The 19,998-nt window shown below is 38.6% G+C and overlaps 1 protein-coding gene across 1 annotated transcript in view; it reads left to right on the top strand.

Moving 5' to 3' along the window:
* NCBP1 (nuclear cap binding protein subunit 1) overlaps positions 1-19,998 on the top strand; it is a 31,529-nt gene that overhangs the window by 3,310 nt on the left and 8,221 nt on the right. Inside the window, exons 5-18 of the mRNA XM_075740074.1 lie at positions 1,325-1,432; positions 1,958-2,079; positions 2,565-2,634; positions 4,216-4,431; positions 5,456-5,553; positions 6,924-6,987; positions 10,184-10,294; positions 11,595-11,659; positions 12,377-12,439; positions 13,746-13,820; positions 14,648-14,751; positions 15,591-15,713; positions 16,939-17,041; positions 18,368-18,461. Of these exons, the coding sequence (XP_075596189.1) occupies positions 1,325-1,432; positions 1,958-2,079; positions 2,565-2,634; positions 4,216-4,431; positions 5,456-5,553; positions 6,924-6,987; positions 10,184-10,294; positions 11,595-11,659; positions 12,377-12,439; positions 13,746-13,820; positions 14,648-14,751; positions 15,591-15,713; positions 16,939-17,041; positions 18,368-18,461 (1,416 nt within the window). The remainder of the gene's footprint in view (positions 1-1,324; positions 1,433-1,957; positions 2,080-2,564; positions 2,635-4,215; positions 4,432-5,455; positions 5,554-6,923; positions 6,988-10,183; positions 10,295-11,594; positions 11,660-12,376; positions 12,440-13,745; positions 13,821-14,647; positions 14,752-15,590; positions 15,714-16,938; positions 17,042-18,367; positions 18,462-19,998) is intronic.

Here is a 19,998-nt window from a genome sequence, read left to right as displayed (position 1 = left end):
TTTGAAGCCCAGTGCCAAGGTCCCCAGATTATTTGAAGCCCACTGGTGAAAATTAAGGTTCTAGTATTTCAATGCATTGTGTCAAGCAACTGCTGTTCAGCTGTGGGACACTTTTGCTAATTAGAAACTCTGAGTGTGCTGTCCTTTGCCTTCAGCTTCACCTTCTCTGGTCACGCTCATATACAAATCGCTTGTGAGAGCAGCAACCAAGGGAGTGGCAGTGGAAATCTTTCCTAAGCTTTGTCAAAGACTTTTCAAAGACTGTTCAGAGCAATGAATATCTGGAAAGTAAGAATTTGGTACTTTACTCTGTTGCAGTTGCTCTTTGAATACTGAACTGTCTGTTTAGCCCAAATTGCTTTCCCAAGACTGCCTTCAGATTAAAATACCTGTGTTGGTTTTTTGGACTACCTTTTGTGAATGTGCCCTTAAGAAAAAATGAGCCTTTAAGAAAAAAAAAAATATTATTTTAATTCCTAGAATTTCAGCCCATATTGTCTGTTAAGATTGTGGTGATACTGGGAGGGCTTGGGTCTTACCAGGGCCTTGTTTAATTCTGAAGGCAGAATACAAATAAAAAGAGAGGGGAGAGGAAAAAAAAAAGAGGCACCACTCCGCACCAGATGTTTTCTACTTAAATTGCCACTTCTGTCAGTCTGGGTTTCTTATTACAGTGCAGCAAAATTAAGGATATATTCCTGCCATGGAGATTTTTTTCTTCCCAGGCAAATAAGATTATTTGATTCCCAGCACGCCATCAATCTGTCACATTTCTGAAACCTTAAAGTGCTAGTACTTTTTACATAGGCTATTTCAGTGTAAGTGTCTGTATTTATGAATAAATAATTATAGAAATTAATCATGTATAATGGCATACAGATTCAGCACTGCTGTTTCCTGATGCACATCTGGACTCATGAAGCAATGGATCAATCCATCTTCAACTTTTTAGAAGTTTTTTTCCTTCCATTTCTGTAATTTTAGTGATCTGATACCGTTTAGAAACGATAGAAGCACAAGTATTTTCTTCTGTAGTACCAGTTTGCGTACACTCTTCCTTAATTAGAAATACTATCCTTGTGATGTTATTGTCATAAAACAGACTACAGGCATTATAATAAATGATATATTAGACAATGCTTATGGTACTTGCTTGCCAGACTTGAAAGGTGAGTCTGTACGGTGTGCAGTATTCCTGCCTTTGCAGTACTGAATGAATATTTTACTTTTATTGATTTTTTTTTTTTTGTTAAGTAACGTTTATTTGTTCTTGTGCTATCAATTTAAGAAGTATTAATTTAAAACAATTTTTTTGGTCTTTTAGGTTCGTTTTCTGTCTGATCTTGTGAATTGTCATGTAATAGCTGCGCCTTCGATGGTAGCTATGTTTGAGAATTTTGTGAGTGTTACACAGGAAGAAGATGTACCCCAAGTAAGGAAACGATCTGTAGGCTCCTCTAGTGTTGTTTTCACAATTTTTCTATACCGTTGCTTCTGTGCTTATGCTTAGAACAGGAAAGTTTTGGAGATAGCAAACTAAATGAACTGTCATGTGCAGTTTTCTTAGCATGAGTGAAAGGAGCCTGTCGCGGGTAGAAAATACATGCATACAGTAAGAAAGTATGGTCCTTTATGGTGCGGTAGCTGAAGTGGATTCCTTTTACTGTACTTTGGCAAGTGCCTAGTGCCTGGCTTGTTCTGCTGTATGGACAGTCTGTGGAAGGACTGTGAAAGTGATACCATTGTTTAAGTCACGGTTAAAATTAAAAGTGATACTTTTCAAGCAAGAATGCATTTTTTTCATGGCTTGCCAATCCGGTCTTTAGCTGCTGGTCTTTACATCCTCCCAAAACAATAGCTTTGCTAAAGTATTAATTTAAATTAAAATGGGGTGTGTGTATGAAATCTTTTGGAGCTTACTCGTATACTTAGATTTCAGTATATTCCTTTCCTATAGGTACGATGTGACTGGTATATGTTTGCATTTCTGTCATCTTTGCCTTGGGTTGGAAAGGAGTTATATGAGAAAAAGGATGCTGAAATGGATCGCCTCTTGTCCCAGACAGAAAGCTATTTGAAGTAAGTTGGGACCCATTAAAAATACTCTTCTCAGCATCTATTCAAGTATGGATTAATAGCTTCGATTATTGCTCACTTAAGTTCTGAAGTCTTAGGTCTGAACCATTCTGTGTGTGTGGGAAAATGTGAAAATAGAATAGATAGAGAGAATTTTTGAATTTGAAACTTTTATTGTCTATTTTTGGGATACATTGAAGGTCTTGTTCTGCTCATGCTGGAGCAGGTACAGGTGTTAAGTGCTGTGGCCACTGATAGGTTGTTATTTTAGTGCTCTGCAATGTGACTGCTTCCTGTATAGATGCTTCAAGTTAACATTGTCACCAAGCTATGAGAATAGAAGTATTTTAAGTAATCACAGACCTGGTTTTTATATACTGTAGATTTCATCAGCTGAAAAGATCAAATAGTAGCACAGTTGCAATAAGAAAAAGTTGCTGTCCTAAATTAGTCTTTTAAAAGTCAGGTGTTCTTTCCTGTGTAAACAGGCGCCGCCAGAAGATTCATGTACCCATGCTACAAGTTTGGACTGCTGATAAACCACATCCACAAGAAGAAGTGAGTGGACTTTACATTGCATTCTTTCAGAAAGTTTAAAAACCAATTATTTACTAAGGTGTTCTTTAATCATGAAATTAAAAGGGACTTCTAAAAGTATTAATGCTTTGAATTGTCTCCTGTTTGTCATTAATTCTAACATGTTCTACGTGAGGAATTATCTTCCAAGTCTTGGACCTACATTTAGGTTTATATGGAGCCGAGTAGAAGAGTGTTTTGTTGTTTGCTGACAGGCTCCTGAGGAAATGTTATGAAGTGAGGAATGGTTGTAAATTGTAGTATTTGTTTTGGAATTGCAGGTACAGGGCTTCATGTTAAAAGGACCCTTGTGAGAAGCAGAACGTAATTCTTTACGTATCCCTTGACGTTTTCCCTCTGCAAGAAAGAAACCTTTGTAGTGGCTTTGCTTTCTCAGCTCTAGGAAGTGCTAAACAAATAAGTAGAAACTGTATGCAGCAGTTACTGTGCCATCTTTCACAATAAAGCAAAAAATACTGAGGGGGGAGGTGGTATCTGGCTAGTTTGGTGTGGAATTTGCGTTTTCAGATATTCTTGGGCTTTTTTCTTTCCACTAAGTTTTAGGACAAACTTAGCTGGAAAGTAAAGGTCTAAACTGGTCTTCTGGGAAGTTTTGGTTTGGCCTTCTTACATTTTGTTCACTGTTCTGATTAAATCATGCTCTTAACAATGATTTTGTTAATCATAATTTGGAGAGATAGTATGTCTGATTATGATTTCTTTGTCAATGTGAATATTCTGCTTGCCCAATATCTGAATTTCATTATTTAGCTCAAAAGAGGAAAGATTAGCATTTGAGACCATGCGTTACCCAGAGTACTGTAAACATGACTGTTCACTTCTGCTGCTAGTTGTTAGTAGTTTTGCTCCCATTTTCGTAGTGTGATAATTTCAGTAAATGAAAAGCACTTACATGTAAAGACATTCCTTGCACCAGTTATAAGTTGAAACTTGCATTCAGAAAGGCCACAGGCCTCCAGAGTTGTTGGACTGCTTTTAGCAAAAGAGTAATTGAACAAAGCAAGCCTATTACCAGTTGCACAGGTGTCTGTGCCATCTCTGGGAGAATGCTGGGACTCACGGTTGTGTTGAAAACCATGGCAAAGGTATTTAATATTTGATGGTATTGTATTTGTCTTGAATATGCAGTAGCTGCTAGTTTTGATTGCTTTGGGAACAGCATCGCAGTCCTACGGAATGTCTTTCCAATTTTATTGTCTGTTTTAATACCACCAATGAGCAGTGACTAAGGTAATGTTCACTGCTGTAGTTTCACTGGCAGATTCAAAGGATGACCGTCATGCTCAGATTCCTGGCCTGCATGCTGGTGTTTTAAAAACCCGCCAGCAGCTAAATTTTACTGACATAATGTTGTGTGGAATTAGGAGCAGCTCTGGCATTTAGAATTATTAAATTATTTCTTGGTTTACTGAATCAGCAGTTTAAGAAACTTTTTTTTTCTCCCTGAATGCAATGCGGAATTTAAGAAATATGTTTCTGATAGTTCACGGAGCTGCTAGCTTTGTTACAGCACATCTGATGTTTCTCACCTTTTTCCTTCAGTATTTAGACTGCCTTTGGTCTCAGATTCAGAAGTTGAAAAAAGACCGTTGGCAAGAACGACACATTCTGAGGCCCTACTTGGCTTTTGACAGCATTCTTTGTGAGGCACTGCAACACAATCTGCCTCCGTTCACTCCTCCGCCTCACACCGAAGATTCAGTCTACCCAATGCCAAGGGTTATTTTTAGGATGTTTGACTATACGGATGACCCTGAGGTATGTGATTGCTGGGGGGAGGTGGTGAGCAGATTTCACAGTTAGGTTCCTGAGACAATATTGGTCAAAATGTGATGTCCCCTCTCCCCAGGACAGTGAGTGGTTTGAAGACCAGCAGCAGTTCTGCTTTGGTACTTCTGCAGAAATGAAGTAGCTTACCAAGTTACTGTACAAAGCAGATCTGTGAGGAGCAGAATTTAGGGAGTGAGATGTTGTGATACTTTCATTTAGAATGACAATGTTGGTAGAATTCTCTAATGTCTCCAGTAAAACTACATTCACAGAGTTAGACTTTCCTTCCGTAAAGTCAGTGACTTGAGTCTTTTTCCAGGCTAGGTATTTATTGTAATGTTTAGAGACTGTTGTTTACTCCTCTGTTAAAATCCGTTGATCCATATTGTGGAACAAACGAGTGCTTAATTGCAAGGAGTTGAAAGATCCATCTATCTCAACAGTCTGCCTCCGGCATTGGCCAACAGCAGATATATAGACAAAAGTGTATAAGAATAGGAAAAGAATATATACTACTTTCCCCAAGTGCTTTTATACCTGCCTTTGCTTTAAGTCTGCTGCCTTTTACCTTCATTTATTGACTGCTGGTTTTTGCAATGAACAAGACCACAACTGTGAATTCTTTCTGCTGTATCCTGGCCATTCCTGACTTACTTTTATCATATTCCAGCTCAAGTGAGATTTATTTTTTTTTCTAGGCTGTATGATAGTAGCCTGCCTGATGGCTCTGTAGAGCAAAGGAAGAAGTGGATGCTCTGTGAACTTATGATCATGTTCTCTAATTTTGTTTCCATTCTCTTTCTAATGAGTCCTAGTATTCATTTTGTTTTAAACATCAATCTGAGGTTTGTGTGGGACCATATCACAGCAGTTTCTCAGTCCGGAAGGATACAGGGCAGCTGAGACCTCACTGTGTTTATGTGAAAGATGGACTAATTTTTCCACCTGTAGATGTATGTAGTACCACTGCATTAGCAGTGATCGTTCATGAGTCTTAATTCTCTTTTACCAGGGCCCTGTCATGCCTGGCAGCCACTCTGTTGAACGATTTGTAATAGAAGAGAACCTTCACTGCATCATCAAATCCCACTGGAAAGAGAGAAAGACTTGGTAGGAAGAGCTTAGCACTATGGGGGCATGGCACCTTTTATATGCTACCATGGCTTTGGTGCCATCAGGGATATGTAGAGTCCTGCACTGGTATAGACAAGAGCTTGAGATTAAACATTTCCTAGAGCATTTGATGAACTTGATTTACTACGTTTAAGTATATTAAAACGGTTGCCTTGGAATACTGTGGGTCTGTAATATCCAGATAATGGCGAGTCTGTATGATTCAGGGGGAAGGTGGCTCCTTGGGAACAGAATTCCTTGGTAATACAAGAATTGCTGCAAAAAATACGCAGACACACCTTTTTGTGGAAGCACTGTGAAGAGTGTGGTTGTGTTATGCTTTGTGGAATTTTGAAGCAGCTGATCTGTTGGGGCATAGTGAGCCTTGGGCTGGTTCATCTGCAGCTGATTGTTTATGAACACAATTTTGCTTCCTACTCCTCCTTGTTGCAGTCTTCTCTTTGGGATTACCTGGCAGACATAATTGAGCTCACTCTGGGAACTCGTTGCGGGGCCAGCAGATTTCATTAGTTTGAATTCAGCTGTGCCAGGAAACAGTCAGGGCACTTTTCTTCATTTCTGCCTGAGCAATATCTGATGTGGGTAATTCAGAACTGAGATGGTTTGCCACAGATAATTGGCTGTGTCATACTTCCAAATGAAAACTGCCAGTCTTTGTATAGTATACAAAAAATGGGCAGAAACAATGTTTTTGGTGATGGCAAGTGATAAAGTTTTTTGTTTGCAGCTTTTTGATTCAGCAGAAACTACAAATTCAGGGTTGTCACAGTTACTGGAATACTCTCTTATTTCTCAGAGGAAAGTAGAAGACTAGAGGGAGATACAAGATTTGCCAGAGGTGGAAGTAAAATCAAGGAATTAGCAGTTATTTGCTTTCTAATAATGATAGGTGATAATAAGCTGATTAAATTATGAAGCATTTGAAGCCTGAGAGTTTCTTATATAACCCATTAGTTTAATTGTGCTTTCAAGTGATTCTGAACATCTGTTGCTTGGGGTTTGTTTTTTTTTTCCTTTTCATATATGCATACCAGAATTACAGATCACCATGACTATTTATGCAAAACTATTTTGTATAGCAGTATGTTGTTCGAGTGCCTTAACTACATAGATATAAAATACATCATTAGAAACCATAATTTAGGCAATGCTGGTGTGTTTTTGTGCTGCATGTTTTAAGTGTTCTGTGGATTGATGGACAGACTTTAGAAGGATTGTTGATTTGTTGTGCTGCTTTTGTGTAAACTCTTGCCCAGAATTAAGCATTTTCTGTAACTTTCTTAGTTGATCTTTACATCATATTTGCTGTGTTATGTTCTGAACTAAATGTATCTATGGTTTTCCAGTGCTGCACAGCTGTTGAGCTATCCAGGAAATAACAAGATCCCCTTGAACTACCACATAGTAGAGGTATGGATTTTATAGGTAACTTCTTCTGTAGCTCTGTACATGAGTAACATGGCCCAGTTAGTTCAATGATAGGTCCATTAAATTATAGTTTGATGTAGGGGTCAACCAGAACTTTGTTGAATTCAACCAGTGGTTTTTAAATGAACCATTTAAATGTTATATACAGTTGAGTGTTATCTTTATGCTTTTTGTTGTCGTTTTAAATTGGTGCATGGGAGCTATGGTCAAGTACTGAAATTTCTTAGTGCACTAGCAATCCGGGTTGTAGCATTTTAAAATTTTACATATGATGTTTCTAATCATGCAGTCTAAGGGATGGCTAAATTTGAGTCACTTTTAGCTTAAAAAAAATTGAATTAAAATACAAGACGAAGTGGACACAAATTGAAATACAGGAAATTCCATTTAAATGTTAAAAAAAAAAAAAAATCTTTTTTTTTTTACTGTGGAGGTGATTAAACACTGGAGAAGTTTGCCCAGAAAAGTTGTGAAGTCTCTATCCTTGGAGAAGTTCAAAACCTAACAGGACACAGCCGTGAGCTGCCTGCTGTACGTGACCCTGCTTTATGCAGGGAACTTTTGACTAGATGATCTCCAGCCAGACTCAGCCGTTCTGCATGATTTTATGTTTGGATCTTCTAAATAATTTTGTTCTACTGGCCACAAAACAAACTTGCAGTTAAATAACAGTGTCTTTCCTCAGGGTGTCTTCCATATTGGAGAATTTTAAATAACCATAATGTGTATCAGAAGAGCAGTGTAGGTTTTCTTTTTCTGCCTACTTTCAAGGGTCTGTTTTCAAGATGTATAGCTGGATAAAACTTCATTAATTTCCGTCAAAAGTTGAAAGGGATTAAGAGATTCCAGTAATAATGGCAACTTGTCATATAAAAGCTTTATGACGAAGTAACTGTAAGTATGAATTTCAGATCTAATTATAACAAGAAATAATGTTATGTAGAGATTTATCTTAAAAGCGGGATTGAGAATTCCTCTTGGTACCAAAATGCCAGATATTCTGAATGCTGTAAAGTTACTTTACTTTTGGTCAGCTTGTTCTTTTTGTACTCTGAATTCAGAACAGAGAAATCTTAATTTTAACAATAGTTTTCTGCCTTAACATCAAAGTATCTTCAGTGGTCTTGTCTTAAGTATCTTCAGGTGCTGTGCATGGCTGTATGGTTGTGTGCTTTATGCCTAGCTGACGTAATGCCAAGAAACTTACCTAAAGGCCCTGGAAGTTCTTTTGATTCGGAATCTTGCAGGATGTGAAAATAACAAAGATTTGCGTAGATGAAATTACTGGAAAGAAGTTCAAGATTGGTGTACAAATTCTTTGGCTATTACTGTAATAATTCCCCTTTTTTTGCAATACTGAGTTATTTTAGAATGTTAACTTCATTAATTGTTTATGACTGCTTACTTTAAATGAAGCTCGAGTTTGTAAGGCTTAGCATGCTTTTTTTCAGGCTTCTGTTCATTCTGCTTACTACTGCTCCCCTGTAAGGTCTCTCTTAACAACCAAGTTGGCGATAGGTTGCTTTCAACAAGAGTTTAACAGTTTTAATCTGTGAAATTTCACTAACTTTTTCAGTAAGTCACGTAACTGTAGAAATAATACAGTCTAACAAATAAAGTGTTACTTAATGTTCAGAACATTACAGTTAGGCAAAGTAAATGTAGCCTGAAAGTGGTTGTTGGTACCTTCTCAAGTATGCCTAGTTTTGAGGTCCGTAAGGCTCCACATCGTAGTTTGTCAAGCCGAGCACAGAATTCCCCATGCTACCTGGAATCTGTGCAGGGCACAGAAATGCAGCGCGTTGCTCTCAGTAGCTTCTTACAGACGCACATGCAGGTATTTCTGGTAGCTGGACAGAGAATGTCTGGCCAGTGTCATTGGCTTGTTGGGCTGCTGTGCCCTGTTGCACTCCTACAGCTTTTGGTACAGCTTACACTCAACGGAATTCGGGCATTGAGATCATCAGTGTCCTGATCTTTCTTGTGGCCTTGTTGTTTTCACAAAGTACGGTATGCCAGTTTGAAACATTTAGTCTTTAATTTAAACGAATGTGTGATGAATATCACAAATACCGTTTTATGCAGTGGGTCAAACAGATACTGACTGATGATCCAGTTGTTATTTCCTATGTTGAGAAAGGGAGCAGTTTTGTACCTAACAGGATTCTCCCCTCTACCTTTTTGACATATCTGTCTTAACAGTATGTCCAAATAATACTGTCACAGAAAGGTTCTCCAGCTCCTTATAGTCTCTTCATGCTTTCAAGTCCCTCCTTAGAATAACAAGTTGTAGTCAACGTGTTTTCATGTGCTTGTTTGTGGAATCTATAAATGGATGTTGATTTCTTCCATCAGTAAGATTTTCTAAAGCTTACTCATTTAAGGTTCAATTCTTCTGTATTTATTCAGAAATTTAAAGTTAAAGAGGAAATTGACCAACCATAATGCATCAAAGTTTCCTGATTACTTTGATGTAATTTAAATCTAGTTGAGAACGGCATGCAAAATAAACAGAAACTCGAAGATGAATGTTGTGCAATGATTGACATGCTGTTCTTATAGGCCAAATTGAAAATAAAAACATGACTGCAGAATTGTTTTCAGTTTTCTTAGAAGGTTCCTGTGCTGAGGGGTACTAAGCATATATTTTTGTTGTATGAAATGCTGGTTGTAATTTTCAGTTGAAAGTTGTGGCTTTATTTATGTAAGCCTTTGTATAGGAGAAAAAAGGACATAATGGAAAAGATATAGATGTAATTTTAATGCAAATAGACTTTCATGCTAAATGCTTGGGCTTCATTTAATATGTTTAATATTTATATTTATTATTTAACACTACCAGATTATTTCTGCTTTTCTCAGATCATGCAGTAGGTCATATTATAACTATGCCCATTTCTACAGTTTTGTGGTGTATTTGTTAGACATAATAAATGCATAATGCTGGTATTATGTTAGTATGAAATGATAATCACAATTAGAGTGGACTGTATTAGTACAATGTAGGGTTATCACTACGTTCATAAGTTTCTATTTTTCCTGGAACTTGCAGCTGACAGAATAATATGAGCCTTAGTGGGTATGTAATTGTCTAGGATTGGTGGCTACTATTGCGAAGCTGAGTGCTGTGCAGGCTGCGTCAGACTGCGCTTTGATTCTGTTCTTTGCTCTCCTACAGGTAATATTTGCAGAATTGTTTCAACTTCCCTCTCCACCGCACATTGAAGTCATGTACACAACACTCCTGATTGAACTGTGCAAACTTCAGCCTGGCTCTTTACCACAAGTTGTATCCTTTCTGCACTGCTGGAGAGCATTTCTAAAATGCAGTCTTTAGTTTGGTTGTTCTGTTGATGATGGGATAGCAGTAAATAGTGGCAGTGTTATTATAGTAATATATAAAGTAATGTATTATATTATAGTACTATTTTACAGCAGCTGCATGAAATTTTGCCTGTAGCGCTCACATGAAAGAACAGCACAGGTTTAGATCTGCCAAGGGGGCAAGACTCTTCTAGCTTTCTGGACAATGTTCTGATATTTCCACCGATCTTCCCAAGAAGGGCTGTCTTGGTGAGGGGATAAAATACAACACTCCTGTTTGTCACTGCAGCCTGTTTAGGCCTGGACAGTGTGTGGCATGGTCACAGGCTCATGAAAGGCTGAGAAAGAAAGGAAGTGACAGACTTGATTTTTTTGTTCTAACAACTGTGTGAGTGTGCCTACTCCTTTTTTTAGTAGGAAGTGTAGCAGATGATTTAAAGGAACTTGCCTGAGTTCCCACTCAGTGCTCCCACTAGAAACATTCAAAAGGTCAATAGTCATATGTCAGCTCAGACAGGGTGGCTAAATGCTGAGGAAGGAGGCATGACTCCCAGCTAATTCTGGCTATTACGTTGCACCTACTTTGCTGCCATTTTAGATCATGTTAGATCATCTTTTTAGATCAAGCTACAGACTCTGAGAAGGGAGGACAGTTAACAGATGTCTATCCACGGGTAATTTCATGCTCAAATTTTCATTCTACTTCATGATGCCACTCACTGCTTGCATATCACATAATCTCAATGATAAGAGCTAAGTCTGTTTCTAAAATTGGGTGGACATCCATGCAGAGAGTTTTTAATGTCGATAGGGACACCATAAGGAGGATAAAGCCCTTGTTGAGTAAAGTCAGTGTAGATGTACTTTCTTAAGCCTTCAGTGATGATCAAAGTTTGTTTGTGGATAAGCATCAACAACAGGCCACGAAGCTGGACGGGTGAGATTGTGGAAGTACGCCATAAGGAAGTCAGTGTCTGTTCATATCAGTGCAGTTTTGCGTGTTGCGTGATGCAAATTCTGGCTTTCTGTTGAAGAAGCCAACAGCCTCATTGCAATAATGGAAGAAAACCAGACTGGGATTAGAAGGTAGAACTCACTATATGCTTCACTTTTTCCACTGAGGATTTGCTGTGATTTACCTGATTTTGGAGTAGACTCAGGGAGCTTTCAGTACAAAAAGGTGATGACATTCTGTTTAAAATCTGGAAGTAATAACATCTGACTTACCTAGTGCTCTTCTGTTAACCTTAATAAGAAACTACCAGCTTGCACAAGCCACAGAAATGCTCTACATGCGTTTGGATTCAATGAATACAACATGTGTGGACAGGTAGATGTGTTTTGGAGACAATGGAAAATATTCCTCAATATCCAATGTACAGGAGAAATGAAGATGCTATAGAAAGCGTAGTCAGAAATCCTTGTTAGAACTTCTTGGTGCTATTCAAAATGTTTTCTGGGCTCTGGCTTTGAGCAGTCAACGAGAAGGTAGAGGACTTCCCAGAAACATTCTCTCCTTCCCAGAAACACTCCCCAGGAGGTCACAAGTCTAGCTGTCTGTACAGGACAGTTAAGATTGGTGACAACTTTTCCGTGTTCTGAGCTGTATGTAGTTGCACTGTACTTTGTTATCTAGTACTACGCCTCCTTCCTAGGGGTCCGGGAAGTGGAGTTAATGGTGTACATGCCACCCAGAGGAGGAGAGTGGTGGTGATTTTGCCCTTCAAGTGAAGTCTGCATTGTGTAGGAGCTGTTAATTACTCATCAAAAATGTGAAAGCTGCATATTCACAGTAACTTCACATTTTAATTGTTAGTTTAATAGGTCATATTTTTGTATGAAACAACAGAACATGATAGGCTATTTGTCCATAAAAGCTGCTTTCTGACTCTCTGAACTCGGTCTTTTAATATCTGTCAAAATAAATGCCTGTTTATAGAGTTTAAGCTTGCCTTTGAAAAGTAGAATGCATTTATAAGAAAATCTCAACAGAAAGTTCTCCTGCACTTCTGGCATTTAATGGAGCTTTCTTTTTCTTTTAATAAAGATTTATTAACTGGTTTTCTCACCACTTGAGCAACTTTCAGTTCCGTTGGAGCTGGGAAGATTGGTAAGTTTCTCTCCTTTTTATTTGAACCTGATACTGCCAAAACCTTAAAATTTCAAACTTACCCAGGAAGTGTCACAGCATTGTGGGCCTGTTAAATGCTTTCCTTCTCTTCAGAGATCTTTCTTAATCTGTTCACCACCACTCAGTGGTAGATTATCTTGATAATCTCTTTAGTCACTCTATTGTCCCTGGTGAACTTTGTGATAAATCTCAAGTCAGTGTAAGCATTCCCTAAACAGGGGAAGTAGAAACGTGATTTAATTTGTCCTGCATCCTCAGTCAGTTGCTAGCAAATTTTCCAAAATGACTCCCCGATTTAATGGTTTGCACTGGCTGTTTGTATCCTGTACTAATTTTGTGATGTTGCTCTGTCCTACCCTAAACCTTTCTTTGTAACATTTATCCTTGAGACCTTGTGATCTGTTTCCCTCCTGCCAAATCCTAGCGCCCAAAGTTCCATCAGAGCTGGCCATGACATCCATGCTTGCCGTGCCAAATCTTGAACTTGCATCTCTAGCAAGAGGTCCCTGGACTCCATCAGTGTCTAACCACGGGTTCCCCTGAGCTTTCCATTCCAGGCACTCATGTAGCAAGAGAGATCACCTCAGGGTTAAGTCCTCCCTACAGTGGCTTCTACATCCTGCTGCTGTACATGCTTTCCGTAGATGATCTGCCCAAGTGTCCTTGTGGAGAGGGGTGCACCCCTTATGATGCGTTTTTGTGGCTTTACTTAAGTTTCTTGTGTTGTCCTCATGTGGAGTTAGGTGCTTGATGGCTATTCTAGTACACATCCATGTTGACTGATCAGGCAGCAGTTGTCAAAGAGCTGATTGTTTTTTGCCTGGATGTTCCTTGATGGCAGTGTTTCTGTAGGTTTCTTTCACAAGCTGCCATTTTCCACAATCCTGCAATTGACTGTATTTGAGGCTTCTTTATCTGAAATCAGCCAGAAGCTCAGAATCCCTGTGAGGGATGAACAAACTATGAAATCACACAAGGTTCCTTTCCTAAAGAAAGGGAAAGCTAGCTAACCGTGAGGACAAATTATTTTTAATCTGGTGGGGGAGGGAAGCTACTTGAAAATACATCACACAGAGATGAGATTCCAAGAATGGTAATGGTCAATAAGGAAATAGTGATAAACTTACTTCATTGTCTTAAAATTGCCTACCCCATAAAACTAAGTGTCAAGCATTCCAGTTGTTTGTGTTAGATCATGATTGTTTTGTACGTACTAGAACAAGCCAAAAAGACACTAAAGCCCAAATTCTTTTGCTAAAAGCTATCGCATTCTGTCCTTTGATAGGTCAGATTGTCTTACTCAGGACCTTGAAAAGCCCAAACCCAAATTTGTGAGAGAGGTTTTGGAAAAGTGCATGCGGTAAGTAAGGTCTTTTGATAGTTGCATTCAAGGCAAAGTTTGATCTTTGCTTCTGGATATTCCTGGAAAGTATTCAGCATTCACAGAAGTGGAGGGACCTAATCATTAGTTATACTAAAAACCGAGAATCTAATCTTAATTATTCTGTGTGGCTCTGATGTTCCTTGTCCTTCAGACAACCAACCCTCCAAACAAAAACCGCAAACCCAACAACAAGAGCACGCAATTAGGGCTGGACTTAGAATTGTTGAGATAAGAGAGAGAAAAAGCAAACTGTTCAAAAAGCCTGTGTTATTCAGCATCCTACATGAAAACATTCATCCGTTTTTGGGTGAATTCAGTAGAGGAAGTGTGAAAGTATTGTGCTGCAAAACGAATGCAGTTTTTCTGTGGCACTCTTCCATTTCACTGAAAACTCTGGTAGCAAAATTAAACCTTTGTGGGAGTGAAATAAGCTGGAAAGTAAAATGAAGACATCCAGTTTAATATTTTTTCTGCTTTGAATACCAATGTCTTACTAGTTTTCTGCAGCACATCTTAGGCTTTTGCATAAGATACTCTACCAGACTCTAAATCTTTTCACAAGCTAAATTAATTGTATGAGGATGAAACTCTAGCATAAAGCAATTCAAATAAAAAGCATCTACTAAGTTTGGTTTACTTAGATCTTACTACCCAGCAGAAACTACCATTCTGTTGAAAAAACATCCTGATTTTTGTGTTATGCAAGTTAAGTACAAGAAAAACATTATAAAGCAGTTGGTTTAGAATTAGTCCTGGTATTACTCCCATTTTAATTCTTCTGCTGTGAAACTCGTTATTTCCAGACTCTCCTACCATCAGCGAATAATAGACATTGTTCCTGCAAGTTTTTCTGTCCTCAGTCCTGCTAATCCAGTGTGCATTTACAAATATGGAGATGAAAGTAATCGTAAGTATTAAGGTTACTGAGGGGTAAAGTTGAAGAAAATAGTGTTTCAGAGTGAGGGAGAATGCTAGATTGTAATATCAGTTGTCTTCATAAAGAAGAATACAGCTGAAATATGCGTGATTTTCTTATGCGTAAATATGTTTCATGTGAGCAATTAATATATATTAAGCCTGGATATCTGTAATATAATCCTCTTCGTTACTTTATGAAGAAAAGAAAATCCAGATACAGGAAGTTACTCTTGCTGAGGTTGTTGTGGTATTGTGCAGCATTGTTTGCCAGAAGTCTAAAATTGGAAGATTCATCTGTTTCCCCAGGTTGGGTACAATACTGTGCAAAAGTTCAGCATATGAAGTGATAATATGGGTTTATTTTTTAAACTTTCTGAAACAGTAGAGGATTTTACCAGTAAACTTGGTTTAATGAAGCATACAAAGGCAGCAGATGTGAAGATTGAGGTAGAGAGATACCTTATTATTCCTTTTATTGCTTGGTATAAAGACAATACTAAGCATAAAAGTGTCATCATCAAAGATACAGTAAGGAAAAACAAGGAAGTTGTATTTTTAGGAAATTGGTGGAAACTGAAGTAGAGCTTTAGACAGGAGAGTGATTACCTGACCTCAGCTCTACAGGTTCTTCTGAAAGTTTTGAATTTAACGTGAAGACCAGGAAATGGTCTTTTAGCAGTTTTATGGAATAGTGATGTGGACAATGATATTGGGAATAGCTAGTTTTAGGTGTAGCTGGGAAGTGTACTTGTTTCTCTGAGAGGCAAACTGATGTTAAAAATACTCACTTGCCTTCTACATATTTTTGACCTCTTTGCTTTTGTTTAGGGTCTCTTCCTGGATATACTGTGGCACTCTGTTTAACAATCGCAATTAAAAATAAGGCCAGTAATGATGAAATCTTCAGCATTTTAAAAGATGTGCCTAACCCAAACCAGGATGATGATGATGGTAAGATATATGCTGTTAGGCTTTGGCAGGCTGCTATTTATTTTGTGCATAGACTGATCTGCCATCCTTTAGAGCTGTGAGTGTGGTCGTTAACAGAACTGTATGCTTTTTCTCCTTTTCAGTTTATCAGTAAATTGAACTAATACACCATTATTAGGGTTTTCTGTAAACATCTTGCCTGCAGAGGCAGGCCTGTTTTTCTTAACAGAGATAACCTGGTGCTTGAGGTGTATTTTCTTGTGATTATTGACAGAGGTAGCATGAAAGAATTTAACATTTCTGTTGCCTTCAGCAGCAGAGTGCAGTTCCTGCTGTTACCCTCACTCCCGAGGTTCAGTGCTTGTGCCCTGTCTGAGAGCTTCCCTCCCCTCGGTGCAGTCCCACAACAGATAAGATAGCCAGCATGATCGCTGCAGTCTTCCGTAGGTACAAACTCACAACGGGACTCCACTCATGTTCTTTTTAGCTTTGCAGCCACAGACAGCATTGATTCCTGAAACCTATGTGTTTTAGAGGGTGAGGCGGAGTGCGAGACAGAGAATTAAGTGATCTTTACAATGGAGACGGTTTCAATATTTATGTAATATTTGCAAGTGTTCTATTATGCAAGCAGAGAGCAGCAGCGACCTGTTTTTGCCCTGGGATCCACTGTCGTGTTTCCTGATTTGCTTTAGGCATCACACACCAATGAATGCTCTCCCTCCTGCCCATCCTCAGCTACAGGAGGGGACTTGGCACCATTCACCCCTAGTACCCATATTTGCTGTGCGTGCTTGCTGGATGCTTCTCCCATGTCATAAACAGCCAGCCTCTGTACCCTAATCATCCTTACCTTCCCCTCTTCTCATTCACTCTCCCTTTCCTTTTCTCTCCTCTCTTTTTGGTCTGCCAGGCCTTCAGTTTGATGTGTACCTCTGCAGTTTCCTTTGCTGTCTTTCTCTGCTGCCGTCTGTCAGTGCTGTTATGTGTTGGTAGGGTGGCTGGATCTCTGGTTTCTTCACTGACCTGGAATTCTTTGCACATTTTCCCCGTGGCAAAAGGGGAGCCTGAAGATCTGTATAGTTTGGAAAGTCTTTACTAGCTCCCTGCTCAGCCTTGCAAAACCCTGTTGATGAAACTCTATTTTTTGAAATGAGTTAAAACCTTAAGTTATCTCTACACTTTTATGAGTAGCTTACATGCTCTACTTGAAGTACTTATAGTTTTGACTTTAAATAACTTGCAGATGAAGGATTTACCTTCAACCCTCTGAAAATAGAAGTCTTTGTTCAGACTCTGCTCCATCTAGCTGCAAAGTCTTTCAGCCACTCCTTCAGTGCCCTGGCAAAGTAAGTGGAATATGTGCATTGTTTTGGGGCTTAGAGCTGTTTAATTCTGACAGTGAAATGCATGATAAAAGAACTGGACTGAGAGCTTCAGCAATGTTTTAGGTGCTCCACAATGCAATATGATTAGGAGAACTAATTACACTACTTACTGAAGGAATGATAGTGTAAATTTTAGGTTATACATGTGAATGGAATTACAGAAATTTGTACAATACAGCCATGTGATGTAAATCAAACAACTGAGAAGGGTTTTGAACATTACTTCATTTTAGAATTACTCATTTGCTGATTATGGTGAGGAACAAGGGTTTCTCCTTACATTTGAATGACTGGGTAGCTCCCACTGCACTATCTTGTACTATGAATATGACTCTAGAACAGTTACATCTATATAAAAAAATGAAGAAAGAAAACATGAAACTTCAGTCTGCTGTAAACTTTTTATCTACCAAAGCACAGTAAAATCCATTCTAAAATACTTCAGAGTGCATCCCTTAAAGATACGTTTTAACTTCTAAAGAATTTTCTGCGCCTTTCTTAGCAAAATGAGATAAAATAACTAATGTTTAATCCTCTGTGTTTTGGAGTTGCTCATAAGTGGTCTTGGTATGTGAAAGGTAGTCACATGCGTCTTAATTATTTTTCTAGCTGTCTTTAAAGATATAGAAAATTGTTACAAAAACATGCACCTAGGAGCTTTATAGAAGCAATGCTGATAAGAAGCTGTAGGTAGTAACCTGCAATCAGTAGTACAGGAGGCAGGGTGACAGGAATACTTCGAGCCCTGGTATTTTCACTGCTGCACACCAACAGTGGCAGCCACGAGATCAAAAAGAGCCTCTTAACGCTTTATAGTTAACATTACAATAAGCTGGGTTGTGAATGCTGTGTAGCAGGCAGTGCAACTCTGCTAAAATAGAAGCTTTTAGCAGCATTTCCTTCAAAAAGAGGCAGATTGGATAAAGGTCTAAAGTTACGGAAACACATATCAAGAGGAAGGTCTAAGACTCAAAAGGCAGCAAATTTTGCTCCAGCTGTGTATAGATAAGCACACAAAGCATGAAAGTGCCTCCTGCTTTTAAGAGTATGAGAAATGTAGCCCAGCTTCAGGGAGCAGGTTCACCACTAAGTTGCTTTTAAGAGCTGTCGCGTCTTTGTAGCCTGTTTTAGCTCAGGATGGTTATATTTTCCCGGGAATAGTCGTTCAAGAATTGCTGCAGATAGTCATAAAATTTTCTTTTGGCCAATCTAAACCACTTGCCTTATATCTGCTGCTCTTTTGACCTGATCCCAACCCCTCCACTGACTACTTACATCTATTAAAAGGTTTCATGAAGTCTTCAAAACACTTGCTGAAAGTGATGAGGGGAAACTCCATGTTCTGAGGGTTGTGTATGAGGTTTGGAAGAATCATCCACAGGTAGGAGGTTGCAATGTCAAGTATCTTTGTGAGTTTCAACTCACAGAGGTCATATTTAATAAAAAGTGTTACAGTTTGCTTTATATCCTTTAAAAATAAGTTGTCTATTCTCATCTTATTTGAAGGAAGGTTGAAATTGTATTTACTGTTGTTACTAGTGCCTAAAATGAAGGCTGGACATAAAATATTTACCATCAGGCCACTTCTTTCTCAGAGTTCATTGTGGGAAAGCAAAGGCTGTCATTCTGACTCGGATTCATACTATGCTATTTGTTATGCAGAAGAATAACTTTGCTAAAATCATGTTTCTGTTCAAAATTGGAAAACAGTGTAGATGTGTAAATTGAAATAAAATGTAGATCTCCTATCAAAAGCAGGCCACATTCTTAGAAATGTGGAAACCTGGGGTTTTTTAGGGCTGCTTTATTTTTTTTTTGTCAATTGCTAGTGAAATTCATACAGTTATTTCACAAAGCTCTTGTTGGAGTCACTGTTGTGTGTGGGCAGAGTGAGTAGAGCTGCAGTAAGTGGCTGTTCAGAGCAGATCAGTCTGACAGTGCCATTATTATGTTCATTATTGAGCCAGAGGAAATAACACCCTAAAAGACCTATGAAAAATGCCTCGGTTGTTTAAGCCATTCAGTTTCTTCAAAGCAGTTGTTTTCTCCCTCAGCTGCCATTCTTCTATAAATAGAAATCGATAAGGAACGCAAGCTGAATTTGCCTGCATTAATTCACGTATTGCTTACTGGTGTATTTGTATTGTGCTTGAGAGTGGACCGTACCTCACAGCTGCATAGGCCAAACTTTCAGAAGTGATGCTACTGAGAACAAGGGGTGATTCTTGCATCTGCTACTGCACCTGTGGGCCATTCCCTAGGGTAAAAACTGCACCTAGAAGATACCTGTGCAAGGTGTCACCTCTCTTCTAAGTGCAGTAAAAACATCAAAAAAGCAATATTTCTTTAATATATTAAACTTCCTACCCAAATGACTGACCTTGAAAATGTGACAATTACAGTCTGACCTACTTTTTACTGCCATTTAACTGGATCAGAAGAAATTGCATTGCTGCAGTGTAATATCCATATCCTCTTCCTCTTTGTTCCTTTGCATTGCAGAATGACCAAACTGGGATGGAGGTTTCAAACCCAGACTAAACAGTTGTGTTAGATTTTTATGAATAAATCAAGATTGCTTTAAGTACCAAGTGCAAAAGTTATGAAAGTCTGCTGCTCTACTTGATCATGGAACTTAAATTTTTCTCTCTTGCATTTATTAGTCTTTTGCTTCTGGTCAAGCACTTTCTTTTTTTTTTTTTTTTTTTTTTTCCCTGAGTCCACAAGCCCCCTGGCACACAGAAGACATGATACCTGGGCAGCAGGACACTTGTCCAGAGTGTTTCTCATGCTGCTTGCCCTACTCCCATGTCTATGGGAATGTCCTTTGATCTGGTTCAGACCAGTATTCGCAAGTCATATAGTGCTGATGAGTGACCTCTGCTGCAGATAGTCATTCAGCAATAGGAATCAGTAGT

This window comes from Balearica regulorum, chromosome Z (assembly GCF_011004875.1).
Source record: "Balearica regulorum gibbericeps isolate bBalReg1 chromosome Z, bBalReg1.pri, whole genome shotgun sequence".
In the NCBI taxonomy this organism is placed as follows: domain Eukaryota; kingdom Metazoa; phylum Chordata; class Aves; order Gruiformes; family Gruidae; genus Balearica; species Balearica regulorum.
Note: the sequence above shows the minus strand (reverse complement) of the source record. Positions and strands in the feature narration are given on the sequence as shown.